This window comes from Mus musculus, chromosome X, assembly GCF_000001635.26.
Source record: "Mus musculus strain C57BL/6J chromosome X, GRCm38.p6 C57BL/6J".
NCBI classification, from domain to species: domain Eukaryota; kingdom Metazoa; phylum Chordata; class Mammalia; order Rodentia; family Muridae; genus Mus; species Mus musculus.
The window spans coordinates 148,520,593-148,537,748 of record NC_000086.7 but is presented as its reverse complement, the minus strand read 5'-3'; the positions used below and the strand labels follow the sequence as shown (position 1 = coordinate 148,537,748).

The following is a 17,156-nucleotide window of genomic DNA, read 5'->3' as shown; positions in this document are numbered from 1 at the left end:
GATTGAAAGAAAGATGAAATTTCAAGACCTGTAAGTCATAAAATGTACTCAGAAATTGTTGGTTGTTTGTGAGCCTAGAGGCTGCCTGGGGCTGAGAAAAAGGAAAAACAAACCCAGGTATGCCCTGTAGTTAAAACATTACTGGGAATAGCTTAACCTTAAAGATAAAGAGGAATGTGAGGACATACAGATCTATCTAAACTGAGTCAACAACTCACAGAACTCTGACACCCTGCACATACATGTAATTTTTCTGCTGATGTTTGAATAAGACAATAGTGTGTCACTATGCTCAATTCCACACCCCTAAGCCCCTTACCCCATAAAAACTCCTAGCTTTCAAGCCTCGTGGCTGACATCCTTATCTCCTGTGTGGGATGCATGTGAGTTTGGAGCTCCATAATTAAACTACCTCGTCTAATTACATCAAGATGGCCCTTCGGGATTTTTTTGGGTGCACACCATATAGGGTATTGAGTAGGGGATTCCCCACTATGTTCTATCATTTGAAGGTCCCACCGAGATCTGCGTGACACCAAGGAACCCTGAAAGACCCCTTGGAGGTACGTTTGTTTGTGTGCGTCTTGTATGTTTTCTGTTGTCTAAGTGTCTAAGTGTGGCACAACTGAATTTGTGTCTTGGTTTATCAGTTCTGAGATTGTGGGTTTGAGTCCCACCTTGTGTCTTGGTTTTTCAGTTCTGGTATTCTGTATTCTGGCAGCTGCCACTGTGGACTGTGAGGGCCTAGTGGCTGCAGGAGGAAGACATTCTAAGGCTCCTTAGGCTGCATCCTTGGAAGACATTCCAAGGGTGACCCTGGAGGAAGTGCCCAGGGTGAGGGACAGTTAGAAAGGTCTGACTGTCATCTGGCAGAGTAAGAAAAATAAGGTGCTTTTTCTGCCAGAAATGGAGTCGATGTGGAATCTGACCCCCGTCAGGAAGTCAGGTTTGGCTGGTTGTACAAGTCCAGGCATGGACAAGTGTGCTTAGATATATTGGTGTTTTTTCTTTGTTGCTGTTTTGTTTTTGTTTGTGGTTTTTGTCATGGGACATGGACACTGTACATAGGAGGTAAAGTGGAATCCCTTCCTGCCGGTCTGTTTGTATGTTTGTGTTTGTATGTCTGTCTGATTTGTTCACTTGTGTGTCCTCCATTATACCACCTTCTGATTCTGTTTTGCTTTTGTTTTGTCTGGTTTCAAGTCTGGTTTTGGTCCCAAGGGGTTGACTAATTATCTTGGTTTTCTTTTAGGCCAGTCTCAGGTTCTGGGGGCCTTCCCATGGAGAGAGGCCCATTTGGGTTGGTTGCAGTGACAGTGAGACATGCCAAAACGCTGGTGGATGCTCTGGTGTCAAGCTGGGAAGTTGGATCTGAAACAGTCCTTCTCAACCCAGCAGCAGCTAGGGTTCAGTATATGCCTGGAACAGATAGTGTCAGGCTATCTCTGGAAACTGAGTGTGAGACGCCCTGTATTGGTCTTGCTTGTGTTTGTCATTTCTGTGGTACTGTGATTCTATGGTGGTTGCTTGAAAACGGTTTCTGTGTGTGTCTTGTGTGTCTCTTTGTGTTCGGACTTGGACTAAAACTGACGACTGTTTTTGAGTTATGCCCTCTGAAATAAGCCTAAGAATCCTGTCAGATACCTATGCTGACCACTTCCTTTCAGATCCTCAGGTGCCCTACCTCCCACTCCAACTCCAGGGAGCAGCCAGCAGGTCACTGTGGTCCTGCCCATGGACCTGGAGCCTAGGGAGAAATAAGATCAGGAAACTCAGAGAAAAAGAGGGGTGGTCTCTGAGAAGTCTGTGGCCCTGGATATTGTGGCTGCTGAAGGGGAGATAGAGGAGGCTGTGGGAGTGGCCGGCCAAGTGCGCCACGGGTTCCCTGGCTGCTTCTCATTCCCCTGTCCCCTGTATCCAGTCTCTTGTTAAAAGAAAAAGTGCTTTCACTTTGAGATATTGGTGGCCTGGTACAGCCAGCTGTGAGAGCTGTGCTCCCTTCCCTGCCCTACATGTTTTCTCTTCTAGGGAAGCCCTGAGCTGCTGGCAGTGAGTCTGTTCCAAGCTCCAGTGAGGGAGGAATTTGCCCACTTGGGGTTTCTGTTCAAGGTAAGGAGCACCTGCGAATCTAACTGCCAGGCTCTGATGGGGGTCTCATCTCTATAGGACTAAAACGTGACCCAACAATCTGACCAAGCTAATAGGAAGTTACAGAAGTTAAGAGAAGGACAGGGTAAGTCGATAAGAAAGTGCAGAGGAGGAGAAACGAAGGAAGGATAGAGGTCTGCAAAGAAGTGAGCTAAGAGCAAAGCTTCAGCATACTCAGGAGAGATGGATGACAGTGGTAAATAGAGATCTTAACAGTGAAGAAAAGTAAAAATAGAGATGAAGGAGATTAGAGAAGTCTGAGATGAGAGAGAGAGAGATACTCTAAATGAATAAATATTTAGAGGAAGAACCAGTAAATAAGAGTCAGACAAGAAGAAGAGTTAAGGAAACATGAGGCTGACAAAGACAGAGACCAGAGACAGAATCAGAGATGTGCTGTGAGACAGAAAGATTAACCAGGGTAGAAGAGAACTATGAAAGAAGATAAGTGACAGGATAAAGATGTGATAATTAGATAACATCCAAAGGAAACAAAGACAAAGAGGAGGAACAAAAGATATATATATATATATATATATATATATATATATATATATATATATATATATATATATATATATAGAGAGAGAGAGAGAGAGAGAGAGAGAGAGAGAGAGAGAAAACATTACATGAGATCTCCGTTACAGTTAGGAAACAGGAGCAAAGAGAGGTAAATGACAAAGACTAGAACCTAGCAAAGTGGCACATGCTAATAATGCTAGCACTTAGAAATGATCTGTAAGAAACAGGAAGCCAGAGAATTAAAAAGAGAAAAGAGAAATGAAATTCTGGCCACAAAAGTCAGGGAAAATAGAAAACTTAGATAGTACCTGGCAACAAAAGAAAGCTTTTGGCTAAAGATCAATGTGTTTACTGTAAAGAAAATGGCACTGGGTGAGAGACTGGCCCAACAAAAAGAAGAGGAGCCCCCCTCATGTCCAAACCCTTCACCTGTTCGTGGCTAAAAGTAAAGAGATAGCAAAAGGGGTGCTAACACAGAAGCTGAGTCCTTAGAAGAGGCCGGTGGCCTACCTGTGGAAGCAGCTAGAATACAGACTGTGTTTCATATTCCCCCACCGACCAGTGCAAAACAAGTTAGAAAAGTTCCTGGGCACTGCAGGCTTTTGCAGATTGTGGATTTCAGGTTTTGCTGAATTAAAGAGATAAACAGCCCTTCATATAGAGAAACAAGGAACAACAGGCCTTGGATGCCATTAAGACTGACTTAAAGTTGTTCCCAGCTTTGGGACATCTCAGATGTGACTGAGAACAAAGGTATTGCTAAAGAGGTTCTTACTCAGAGATTGGGACACTGGAAAAGACCTGTGGCATACTTGTAAGAAATTAGACCCGGTGGCTGTAGAATGACCTGCTTGTCTGCACATAGTGGCTTCTGGTCAAAGATGCAGATAAATTGACTCTGAGACAAAACTTGGCACATGCCCTAGAAAGTGTGGATCAGCCCCCCTGACCGATGGCTGACTAACGCTCTTGAAAACATTATCCAACCGTTCTCCTGAATGACAGACACATTATCAGTGCTTTTTGTTGACTGAACGAGTGACCTTCACTACCCTACTGGCTGAGACTTCACCTACTCATCACTGTGATGACATTCTGGCAAAAGAAACTGATACTCGAAATGATCTGAAGGATCAGATCAGCCTTGGCCTGAGAGTTTGAGCTGGTACATGGATGGCAGTAGCCTCGAGGTTGAAGGTAAGCAGAAGGTGGGGACAACAGCTCAGTGGTAGACAGAAAGCTGAACTTGTGGCTTTGATACAAGCTCTATAAATGGTAAAAGAGGAGTCTACACTGACAGCAGGTATGCTTTTGCCACTGTACAGAGCAATATACAGACAAAGAGGGCTGTTGACATCTGCAGAGAAAGGCCTAAGTTGCTGTGGCTAAAAGAAATCAGATGGCAGATCAAACCACCAAACAGGTATGCCAAAGAGCAATGATCCTGGCAGTCTGAAGACTATCAAGTTATAGACAAATTAAGACTGGTAAAAGAAACCCTGTATAGAATAGTAGAAACTGGAGAAAGAAAACTAGTCCTACCATGGGAAGACAGACCCGACATCTACTGAGAGGTAGACTTTACTGAGAAAAATATGTGTATGAATACCTTCTGGTTTTGTGAACATTCTCAAGATGGAAAGAAGATTTTCCCTGTAAAAATGAGACTGTTCAGATAATCATCAAGAAGATTATTAAAGAAAAATTTTCCAAGGTTCGGAGTGCCAAAAGCAATAGTGTCAGATAATGGCCCTGTCTTTGTTGCCCAGGTAAGTCAGGATGTGGCCAAGTATTTAGAGGTCAAATAAAAATTACATTGTGTGTGCAGACCTCAGAGCTCAGGACAGATAGAAAGAATAAATAGAACTCTAAAAGAGTTCTTGACAAAATTAATCATGGAGACTGGCACAGACATGGTGCTCCTTCCCCTTGCCCTATTTGGAACTCGAAATACTCCATCTTGATTCAGCCTTACTCTTTTTGAGATCCTTTATGGGACTTCCATGCCCATCACTGTCTTAAATGATGTGTTTAAACCCATGTTGTTATAATAATTATCTGTATGATAACTTAAAAGGTGGTGCAGAAAGTAGTCTGGTCACAACTGGCTACAGCATGTGAGCAGGGTTCCCCAAAGACATCTCACTAGTTCTAGCCAGAGATCTGATCTATGTATATCTACATCATGCACAGACCCTCAAGCCTCGCTAGAAGGGCCCCTGCCAAGTCCTCTTTACTATTCCTTCATATTCTATTTTTGTTACAACTTATGGTCCTCCAGCATCAGTACCAAGCTATAGTTAAGATAGAAAAAGAATATGATTTCTATTCTCCACATAGAGAAATAGACTTCTGAAATTCTAAGATTAGAATTACTTACTAGAAGAAGAGGGGAATGAAAGAAAGATGAAATTTCAAAACCTGTAAGTCATATAAAGTACTCAGAAATTGCTGGTTGTTTGTGAGCCTGGGGCTGAGAAAAAGAAAAAGAAAAACAAACCATACATGTAATTTTTTTGCTGATGTTTGAATAAGGCAATAGTGTGTCCTATGCTGAATTCCACACCCCTAAGCACCTTACCCCATAAAAACCCCTAGCTTTCGAGCCTCATGGCCGACATCCATTATCTCCTGTGTGGGATGCATGTTGGTCCAGAGCTCCGTAATTAAACTACCTCATGTAATTACATCAGGTCAGTCTATTCATGATTCTTTGGGTGCACGCCTAATCGGGAATTGTGGGGTTTCCCCACAAGCTTCTATCAGAATATGACTCAGGGGTTCCTAGAGGAGGATAGAATGCAGACTATGGTTTTATAATTGGAAAGGGCAACTAAGCCCAAATCCGAAAGAATTTTTAAACGTATGTACTTCCCATTCAAATTGGAAGGAAATTATACATTTGAAGTACATGTTGTATCTACATTTTTGAAGTATTCCTGTCTGGTCATGAACTTATGCTGTAGCTTAAGAGGCCATGTAAATAACTCTTATCATCTTGACCTACCCTCATTACATTTTCTTACCTACACATATTCGAGGATATTATTAGGTTTCCAGTACATTATCCCGGGCATCAAACTCAGATTCTCATGCTTGCACACATGCACTATGTCCCAGAACTCAGCCTAGCCAGCAGACATTTAATGTTCCAGTGGATTACATGAGCCTGGTATTGTAGTTTTAAAAAATCAGCTTGTCTATTTTGAAGAGTACTCCAGGTAGGACTGTGTATATGTAAAATCCCAGCACTGTTAAAAGCAGAAGTAGGGGGCATTTCCTGTCATCCTCAACCACAATGGGTGTTTCCAGCCAGCAGGCTTTAAAGGAAACATGTTCCTAAAAACCAATCCAAACAAATGAAAATATCACATCCATGAATGAGCATCACCTGCAGATTATATCTACAATTTCATGTCTAAAACTGCAGAAACAGAAGGATTGCATTGGAGGCCAGGCTCAGTAAATACTGGATTTTAGGACAGCCTTTTGACTACAGTATTGTTTCAGGACAGGTTGGCCCTACACTATGAAGTTTCACATAAAAAATCAAGAGGTGAATAAACAAAGTAATGAATACACAAACACATGAACAAATGCAGCACAATTTCAACTGAAAGGTCATTACATTGTAATAGGATAAGTTTTCTTTGCTCTCAAACTCTCACTTTGCCCCTTCTTAGAATTGGGAACAAAACACCCATGATAGGAGTTACAGAGACAAAGTTTGGAGCTGTGATGAAAGGAAAGACCATCTAGACACTGCCACATCTGGGTATCCACCACATAATCAGCCTCCAAACGCTGACACCACTGCATACAGTAGCAAGATTTTGCCGAAAGGACCCAGATATAGCTGTCTCTTGTGAGACTATGCCGCGGCCTAGCAAACACAAAAGTGGATGCTCACAGTCAGCTATTGGATGGATCACAGGGCCCACAATGGTGGAGCTAGAGAAAGTACCCAAGGAGCTAAAGGGATCTGCAACCCTCTAGGTGGAACAACATTATGAACTAACCAGTACCCTGGAACTCTTGACTCTAGCTGCATATGTATCAAAAGATGGCCTAGTTAGCCATCACCGGAAAGAGAGGCTTATTGGACTTGCAAACTTTATATGCCCCAGTACAGGGGAAGGCCAGGGCCAAAAAGTGGGAGTGGGTGAGAAGGGTAGTGGGGGGGGGGGGCGGGGAGGGTATGGGGGACTTTTGGGACTGCATTGGAAATGTAAATGATTAAAATACCCAATAAAAATATTAAAAAAAGAAAATATCTAATAAAAAATAAATAAATAAAAATCAAAAAATAAAAAAAAATAAAAAAAGAGAGACTTTTCCTGAAAGCTCTAGAATAAAAAGAAGCAAAAACATGCAATAGGTTTAGATGGCAAAAAATAGTCAAACTCGGGGTTGAAATAATCAATCAGACACAAAGAGAACAAAACAAAAACTCAGGAAAATCAAGAGCTGGGTTATTTGTTTTTTGTTTGTAATTAATTTATTTTTTTATAAAATCAACATGATAGATAAATCCTTAATCAAACTCACTAAAAGGCACTGAAGCAGTATCCAAATTAACAAAATCAGAAATGAAATGGGAGGCATAACAACAGAAAATGAGGAAATTAAAAATTCATTCAAAAGCATGTACTTGACAAAACTGGAAAATCTGAATGAAATGGCTGGTTTTCTAGACAGATACCATGTACCAAAGTTAAATCAAGATTCAAGATTAGGTAACCCGACTAAGCTACCAAACACAGAAACACATGGAGGGACCCATAGCTCCAGCTGCATATGTAGCAGAGGATGGCCTTCTCAGGCACCAGTGGGAGGAGAGGACCTTGGTCCTGTGAATAGATCCTCCATTATAGGGTAATTTTAGGTCAGGGAGTTAGGAGTGGGTGTAGGAACACCCTCATAGAAGTAGGGACAGGGAGGATGGGATAGGGGGTTTCCGGAAAGGGGGGGCACTGAAAGGGGATAACATTTGAAATGTAAATAAAGAAAATATTCTATAATAAAAAGGGTTAGTTAAACCATCTAAACAGTTCCATAATTCCCCAAGGAAATAGAAGCAGTCATTAATAACCTCCCAACCAATAAAAGCCCAGGGCCAGATGGTTTTAGTAGAGAATTCTATAAGACTTTAGCGAAGAGCTCAATGAAATCTTGTTTCTTTTGATTTGCATTTCCCTGATGCTTAATTATGTTGACCATTTTTTCAGGTGCTCTCAGTCCTTCGGTATTCCTCAGTTGAGAATTCTTTGTTTAGCTCTGTACCCCATTTTTAAATGGGGTTATGTGATTTTCTGGAGTCCAGCTTCACAAAAGAGGTCACTTGATATGCACTCAGGAATTGTACAGACTAGTGATTGTTACTCTGTTCTGGGTCTCTGCAGTGGAGTTGGAATGTTCCAGAGAACATCCACTCCTTCATCATGGGTTGTAGAGGGAGAATATATGTGCAGCTCAGTTGAGCAGTGTCCAACTGAGCTGTAGAGTGTGAGCAGTGGAGAAACTTATTGATGTACATGGGACCACTTGTCATTGAAGCTACTCTCTATTGCTCTAAATGGGAAGTCAGGCAGGTCCACTCTTGACGCCTACCACAGACTGAGACTGACACTGGAAAAAACAGTATCTTCATAGTTTGGCTCAAATTTAGGGAGTAAAGATTATCTCAATTTTCTTTTGTCTCTAGCACCTTTAGGGTGTATAGAAAAGACAACAAGATTTGGGGAAATGGCTCAATTGGCCAAGTACTTGCCAGTAAGTGTAAGGATCCAAGTTGCACCCAGGGCCCCATTAAGATAAGCCATGATGTGTGGCTGTAAGCCTGAAGAGCCCAGGTCCTTTATGGCAGAGGGGTTTTCCATCTTATCTTTTTCCTCCACCCCAACACCTGCCTTGGAAATATGTTTTTTTTGTTTGTTTGTTTGTTTGTTTGTTTGTTTTTGTTTTTTCTTGATCAGCCATTCTAGCTTTTTCTGCAATTTGAAGTCTGTAATCGATTACTTGAGGACAGAAGATCCTCAAAATCCTCTGGACGTTCTTCTGAACGTTGCTATCATCTAATATCAGTAGTGTCTAATTTCAAATGCTTAATGTGTGTGTGGAGAGATGGCTGACAAATCTGAAGCTTGGTGGTAGATGGGAGAACTTACCTATGTATGATGTGTGAGTCATGTGTTCAGTCACCAGCACCTTTGGTGGGACACACAGGTGTAGCTTTAAAATGTTTGTGGAGTTTCCACTCCACAGGGAGCAGACAGCTAAGCTCAGTAAGAAGATGACATTTCCAAATACAGTTGTATTGCAGATGACACTGCTCCTTCACAGGACGACTTATAATATTCACCTGGTATGTCATTTGATGTAGCTTGCCTTCAGTAAAGGCAATGTAGTCTTTGGAAGAGCAAAGTGGGCTCAGATAAACAATATTGAGGTTCAAAAACAAGTTTTCAAGTACATGTGTTTTTCTTCAGAGCTGGGACCGAATCGAAGACCTCACTGATGGGTAGCAAGCACTCTGCCATCTTACAATATTAGTAACAACAAAAATCAAGCAACATGCACCGCCCCCAGACTCTATTATAATTATCTTAAAAAGCAGTTCATCTAAGTTAGGGCCAGGCTAATTTTTTTTTTTTTTGGACGTTGAATGCTGCCTTCTGCTGGCTGTCATGGAGGAGGGCAACCTTTCAGACACAACGAAACCAAACACCCACACAGCCTCAGAGGTGAAAGCCAGATTCAACATAATTTTACCCATAAAAATGATTGCTCCTTTTACAATGTAAGTAAAATATGATTCTTTTAAAATGTGTAAAATATAGAAAAAGTGAATATGGAAAAGTATAAATTTCCTATCACCTTAGCCCAACACTTTGGTGATTTTTGTGTTTGCCCATTCCCCTCTTTCATGTTCCCTTTTCCCCTGTGTGTGTGTGTGTGTGTGTGTGTGTGTGTGTGTGTGTGTGTGTGAATGTGTGTGTGTATGTATTGTTAGCTTATTTGTTTATTTTGATTTAGAGCTTTGTATATAGCTGAGGCTGACCTTGAAACTGACCTTTCCCTGTCTCTGCTTCAGAGTACTGGGTTAACAGGGGGACATTACCACTACCAGCCACCCAGTCTGTAATGTGTATATTGATTCATGTATTGGATTGAAACATGTTTTCCTTTATCCAAGGCTGCCTTAGACCTTTCTAGTTAGCCTTGAACTTCTGACCCTAGAGGTTCTACTTTGAGAATGCTGGGATTTCAGGGGTGTGCCACCATATCCAGTTTACCCAGGCTCACCCATGTGGGCATCCAAGCAATTTAACTCAAATTTGAATCTCCAAACTTTACCTGTTACTCCCATTTTGAGGTGCTGTGCATGAAATTCAGTGGCACAGCATGCTGAGCAAGCACCTTGCCATTGAGCTCCAGCCTCTCTCTCTTGTTTCTATCATACAATATTTGGATTTGTATTCCAAACTCTGTTTTTATGCGAGCATTAGTTGCATTTAACAAACAGTTATTGAAAATTTTCTATATGCTAAGCATTTTATTATGCAACAGGTATAAAACAATGGAAGGCTGGAGATGTGACTCATTTGGTGATGTTAGAGCCCTTTGCCTAGAGGGCACTGGACCCCTTATTAGATTTCCAACCATAAAAATCAAAAATAAGGATGCAGGGATGGTTCAACAGAGGAAAATTTATCAAAGTAACCCACTATATAAACAAACTTAAAAAATCGCATGATCATCTCAGTAGATGCTTACAAGGTACTTCATTCTTAAGCCCAGCATTTTTTCTAGATTTTAGGACCAAACCCCTAACTTTTCTTGCTGATCATGGTATCACATAGCTGTAAGCACTCATGAGGTAGAGGAAGGTGGATTGCCCCAAGTTTCTGATCTCATAGCACGTTTGAAGCCCAGCAGACACACATAGGGAAAAAATGCCTATCAAAGCAAAAGCAAACTCCACTGTGAATGTAGAAATGAGCAGAAGAGCACTTGACACCTTAGCTCACAACTTCCTGCAACTCCAGCTCGAAGGAACTCAACACTCCTCCGTGGCCTCTGTGGCTTTCTGTACCCACATTCTCATATCCACATGCACAAACATAATTCCAAATAAAACCATTCTTTTTCATAGGAATTCAAAGCATTGAGAGAGAGGAAGGACACAGAGCCCCACATAGACTATAACTTCAACCATCTCAGTCAGAAATCTCAGTTGCTAATCATAATCATTACAGTGTATCACCTGAGAGATTAGGGTTTTTTTTTTTTAAATGTGGGTTTCTGGGTCCTGTAATTGGAGTCTCTTATTCAAGAGTTATTAAGTGATGCCTGGGATTTTGCAAGTTCCCAGTTGATGCTGCTCTGAGGATCAACCTTGAAACATTAGGTCCAGGTGAGAGAAGCATAGTGAATCAAGTCACTGTTTCTTTGTTCACATTCTAACAAATGGAAGAAAGCTTGGCTCTTTGAAGTGCTTAACACTATAATTTATATTCCCTTGCTTCTGTTATTCAAGGCAAATAAGGAGTGACTTGTGAGTGATGTGGCTGAGGTTTAATCACTCATGGCAAGCAATTCTGCATTCTCAGTCTGTTTACATATGAGAAAATATACACTTTTTAGAAGTAGAGCAGTTTGTTAAACAGTTCAGTCTTCCAGTGCTGCAATTTATTATACTATATAGCATTCTACAGGTGTACCATTTGGTCTAGTTCTCTTCTAGAAAATTACCATATAGAATGAGCTAATCATATATTGTAAATATATACTACATGGAACTTCTCTATGAACATAATTTAGCAAAATCTCTCTGGAAACTGCTTAGCAGTCCAGCAATGGGAAAGTGCATACATACAATGGAGAAATTGATTGTGACCAGAAAAGAAGGGTGAAAGTAGAGACATCAAGTAAGAGGTATTGTTCTTCTCATCCTTCCTCACTGCTCCCACATCCTGTGAGGCCACAAGGCTCACAAGTTGTGCACTGTACATGGGCGTGTCATTGGGAACAGATTGTAAATTTGTGGCACCCATTTTCTTGCTCAGTGATGCCACTCATGTTTGATGCTCTCTTGCCCCAGGAACAGATTTTATTTGTGGGAAATAGATGCATTGTAATGTGGATCCAAGTACTCTAGGGACCAAAATATAAGAGAACATTATGCCACAAAACTGGAAGAGCTGTACAGATTGCAGATACCAACTATAACCTTACTAGAGAAAATGGAGTCAGTACCAGGCTGGTGTCTGCCAAACTGCTGGAACATAGACATAGGGCAATAGCTATGACATAGTTAAGGAAAAGTTCCCATTACTTCTGGGTTTGCTTAAACACTTAGTTTTATTATCTTTGAATTATGGTTTAAATTCCAAATATGTTAATCCCCTCCCTTTCATAACAGAGCAAACATTTTTGTTTTATAAGTCAGAATGGTAAAGGACAGCTTTTGAAGATGTGTTTTGTGGATGGCTGTTGGATGTCATGATGCAGGTCAACAAGCTTGAGCCATAGCTCCTCCATCTGTAAGCCAGAAATTGCCCAGAAAGGACTCTTTGCCTGCATCCCAAAGATACTATCTTGTCTGAATCCTGGTCTAAAATTTTGATGTTTCCCAGATATGATACTCAAGGTGAGAGAGGATGGAGATTTGAGGCACTTGGTAGATTGTTTTCCTATCACACATAAACCCTGGTTGGATCCCCAGAGTTGCAAAACTGGGTGTGATCTTGTGGACCTGTAATCACAACTCGAGTGGGAGGTAGATGCAAGAGCATCAGAAGGCTCGGTGGGTAAAAGTAATTGGCAGTACAAACTGACATTCTGAGAAGCTGTATTTGATCCCCAAGAGCCTACATTGAAAGGAGAGAACCTGAGCCAGGCATGCCCATGCACCCTCACTCACACTCATCATCTACAACATACAAAAGTATGACAGTATTTTTGAACAGTGAGACGGTGCCAGTGAGATGGCTCGGACTTAAAAGAACTTGCCATGCAAACCTGAAGACTTGAAATCAGTCTTCCAGAGGTCCTGTGCTCAATTCCCAGAGTTCAATTCCCAGCAAACACATGGTGGCTCACAACCATCTGTAATGGAATCCAATGCACTCTTCTGTTGTGTCTGAAGACAATAGTGTACTCATATACATAAAGTAAATAACCTTTAAAAAAACTCAATCTTCAGATACCAACTATGGTGGTAGATTAACTGGGTCAGCCAAGCTGTCTTTTGATTTCCACATGTGAGTCCCAGTGGCATTTATACTCTTGAGAATATGTAATCACACACACAAATAATACAATTTTAACAATTTTATAATTGAAAAAAAACCCTTCAGTTTGAAATCTTTGTATTTTGCAGGAGAATGTCCGAAGGACTACATGCATTATTCAATTATCAGTATTAATACAGAAAAGTACCTTATTTCTATTATTCATAATTTAGCAGGCACATGAAGAATAGTTTCCATTATTTAAAAAAGGGCCACTATAAATGTAAGATAGATGCCATACTCTGCATTTTATTTCTTTTTCTTGTTCCTCTTGAATATGAAGGCACTATCAACATTTTTTCCCAGATAATTCCTTGTCATGAAAGATTCTCCTGCACTCAATCATGTTTTAGTATCAGCTCTACAGTCATATTTTAAGCACAACATCATATACCAAATTAGAACAAGGTGCAATATCAATATTGGACTGCTATGATTTATATATTGCCTTTTGGTAGCTTTCTTATTGTGGTCTAGCGAGTTTTTGATTTATTAATTTATTATTAATTTTCTAATTAATATTAATATCGACATAAACAGTAAAGGCAGCTGGTTTCTTTGCCACTTTCACTTAGCATAGAAGTTTCAATTAATCTTAGAGAGTGAGAACATTTTTCAACTCTTAGGAATGTATTGGTAAGTGAAGTTTGCCAATAAGTCACACTATGAGTGGAACGTCTCACTACAGTTGTTGTAGCACTGTGCAGAATTATCTTAAGATTTTTTTAATAGGAACAAATTTGTACTTTTTCTATCATGAGGTTCAACAATGCAATGGCCATATGTGGGTATGTATATTTTTGCATTTTATGCCTTTTCAAATTTCTCCAATGACGATGTATTAATTTTGTACCAGAAGAAATATTTTTGGGCTGAAGATGCAGCTCATTTGCTAGAGGGCTTATTTGGCATACACAAAGACTGTAGCACCTATAACCTCAGCACTTGGAAGATGGAGGCAGGAAGCCCAAAAGTTCAAAGTTATCCTTGGTGTCATAGCAAGCAGGAGGCCAGCCTGGAATACATGAGCCCCACGAAAGGATGGACTATCCAGAGAGTGCCCCACCCGGGTATCCATCTCATAATCAGCCACCAGACCCAGACACTATTACATATGCCAGCAAGATTTTGCTGAAGGGTCCCTGATATAGCTGTCTCCTATGAGGCTATGCAATTGCCTGGCAAATATACAGAAGTGGATGCTCACAGTCATCTATAGGATGGAACACAGGGTCCCCAAAGGAGGAGATAGAGAAGGTACACATTGAACTGAAGGGGTCTGCAAACCTATAGGTGTAAGAACAGTATGAACTTAACAGTACCCCAGAGCTCGTGTCTCTAGCTGCATATGTAGCAGATGGCCTAGTAGGCCATCATTGGGAAGAGAGGCCCCTAGGTCTTGGAAACTTTATATACCCCAGTACAGGGGAACACCAGGGTCAAGATGTGGGAGTTGGTGGGTAGGGAAGCAGGGTGGGGGAGGGTGTAGGGAACTGTCTGGATAGCATTTGAAATGTAAATAAAGAAAATATTTAATAAAATAAACAAAACAGAAAGAAAGAAAGAAAGAAAGAAAGAAAGAAAGAAGGAAGGAAGGAAGGAAGGAAGGAAGGAAGGAAGGAAGGAAGAAAGAAAGAAAGAAAGAAAGAAAGAAAGAAAGAAAGAAAGAAAGAAAGAAAGAAGGAAAGAAAGGCAATAACCCTATGTTACTCCCTTTTTCAAGAGCTGAACAAATAAAAGGGAACACAATGACAGCAAAAAAAAATTAGAAAATACATACAAATCTTTCACAATTCATAATATTTTTTAAAGGGAGAATACACATTTGCTCTCAAAGTAATTGGCCATATAAATGATATTAGGGCAGGGCAGGGCAAGCCAGAGCCAAGCACATCTACATTCCGTGGATCTTGGAGGCTGAGGCAGGATAACCAAAAACTTGAGGACTGCCTCAATGATCGCTACATTTTTCAGTCCAATAATATAAATAATTTTAAGCCATTGTTAATTTTGTTAAGGAAACAGTGCGAAAGTATAGACTTGAATTGTTCTCATGTCACTACACTGTATCTAATTATCCTCAGAGAAGCCACTCAATGTGAGGACAAGACTTCCTTTGTTATTCTTAAAAGTACTGGATCCTTATTTATATTCATGTCACTGTGCTAAAAAAAAAAAGAAAAAGAAAAAGAAAAAAAAAACAGAAAAAGCCGCACTTGGTGCTGCATGCCCTTAATCCCAGCACTTGGGAGGCAGAGGCAGGTGGATTTCTGAGTTCGAGACCAGCCTGGTCTATAGAGTGAGTTTCAGGACAGCCACAGCCATTCAGAGAAACTCTGTCTCGAAACAAACAAACAAACAAACAAACAAACAAACAAAAACAAACAAACAAACAACCGGATAAAAGCAACTTATGGAAGAAAGAAAGGGGTATTGTAGTTCACTTTTAAGGTTACAGAGTGTCAGGGTTATGAAATCAGAGCAATGGGAACTTGGGACAGGCATGAAAGCTTGTATTCATGCACTTTATCCTTTTCACACAGTAAAATCACAGCCCAGGGAATGATGTCACCCATACTGAGTGGCTCTTCCTACCTTAATGGACATACACAAGACCATCCTCGAGAAGCACATATGCTCTCCTAATTTACTCTAGAGCTCATCAATAACTGAAATGAACCATCATACACACCTTCAAAAGAAATAAAATTACAGTGTCACTATTTGGAATGTATAGCTGGGAGCTGAGGTCCAAAACTTATTTTGATGATTCATCCATGGCAAGATTATTATTACTTACTCCAAATATTCATAGTCAGGAAAAAAATGGCATTTGTATTTAAATGTTATTTGAGCTGGAGAGAGAGCACAATAGTAAAGAATTACCTGCCATGCTTAAGGCCCTGGTTCTTTATAAATTTTATTTATTTATTTTTTAATTTTTTAATTATATATTTTCTTCATTTACATTTCAAATGCTATTAGCTCATTGGTAGAGTGCTTTTCTAGCAAGAGCAAGGTCCTGGGTTCAGTCCTCAGCTCTGGGGAAAAAAAGACAAAATAACAAAAAGATCCCCCAAAAAAGGTAAATTACATTTTCTTTAGTGTTTATGTTGTGTGCACATGTGTGTGTGTGTGTGTGTGTCTGTGTGTGTGTGTCTGTGTGTGTGTGTGTACATGAAGGATGTTAGAGGAAAATTTGTAGGAAAGAGTTCTAAGATTTGGGCAGGCTTGGTGTCAGCAGTGTTATCTCACTGACCCTAAGGGCTGCCTGGGCTCCAGTCATAGAACTGAAACAAACAAACAAACAAACAAACAAACAAACACAAAAAAGAAATAACAATGTTCACAACTCTTTATTGAATTTCATGTGTTTGCAAATCCAACAATAAAAAAGTTACATGTAGAATTCTGACAAAAGTAAGAAAAAATTAAGTTGCCTTTCATGTTACAGTAAAATGGAAAAGAAAAAAAAAGCTTACTAGTGTAATACTCATACAGTTGAAGTCATTCACATGGATTGCTTTTGTGCATAAAACCTTCTTATCACTTGTATGGGTTCCAGAGCTTAAGGATTATGGTAAATTACACAGTTTCTCTAACATTGAAAAAAAAAATCCCATGTATTCTGAAAATAGCTGATTTCTTAAAACAACCCCATTGAAACCAGCATTCATCTTGCTCATCTCCTTGTTCTTTTATGCAAACAGTACTAAACACTTTTTCTTCAAATAGCTTAGTATGAACAGAATCCTGACATTTAATCCTAAGAAAGTACATTAACAAGAACAGTCCAAACTCGAACATTATATGAATGTACGTATGCTCTCAAGTGTGGTTCAGTGCAATTAGCTAGCTGCCAACGCCCGAAGGAAAAGGCAGTTTAGTCTTCAGGTCTTCTCATTCTATTATTGCTCATCCTGGCTTCTCGAAGATTCCTTAGTATAGTGTATCTAGCATGGAGCTACAGGTTAGTCTGTGAAAGAGAGAAAAATTCTTTAAGTTGGGGAGCTTAACAATTTAGCAAAAACTCCTGAAATTTGATTATTAAATATAGACTAGAGAGCACAGTGTAGCCCACAATGAAATCCAGTACTTGGAGTTGGAGTCAGGAGGGCCAGGTATTCAGTCATCCTTGCTACAATACTGAATTAGATAGAGGTCAGCCTGGGCTACCTGTGACTCAAAATT

The 17,156-nt window shown here is 40.2% G+C and overlaps 1 protein-coding gene across 2 annotated transcripts in view; it reads right to left on the bottom strand.

The window, feature by feature from the left end:
* Positions 1-16,302: 16,302 nt before the first annotated feature.
* Gm15114 (predicted gene 15114) overlaps positions 16,303-17,156 on the bottom strand; it is a 32,498-nt gene continuing 31,644 nt past the window's right edge. The window contains exon 7 of one of the 2 annotated variants that reach the window (NM_001082966.1): positions 16,303-16,941. In NM_001082966.1, the coding sequence (NP_001076435.1) occupies positions 16,905-16,941 (37 nt within the window). In that variant the 3' untranslated portion in view covers positions 16,303-16,904. The remainder of the gene's footprint in view (positions 16,942-17,156) is intronic. The other variant, XM_030251157.1, reaches the window with a different exon arrangement.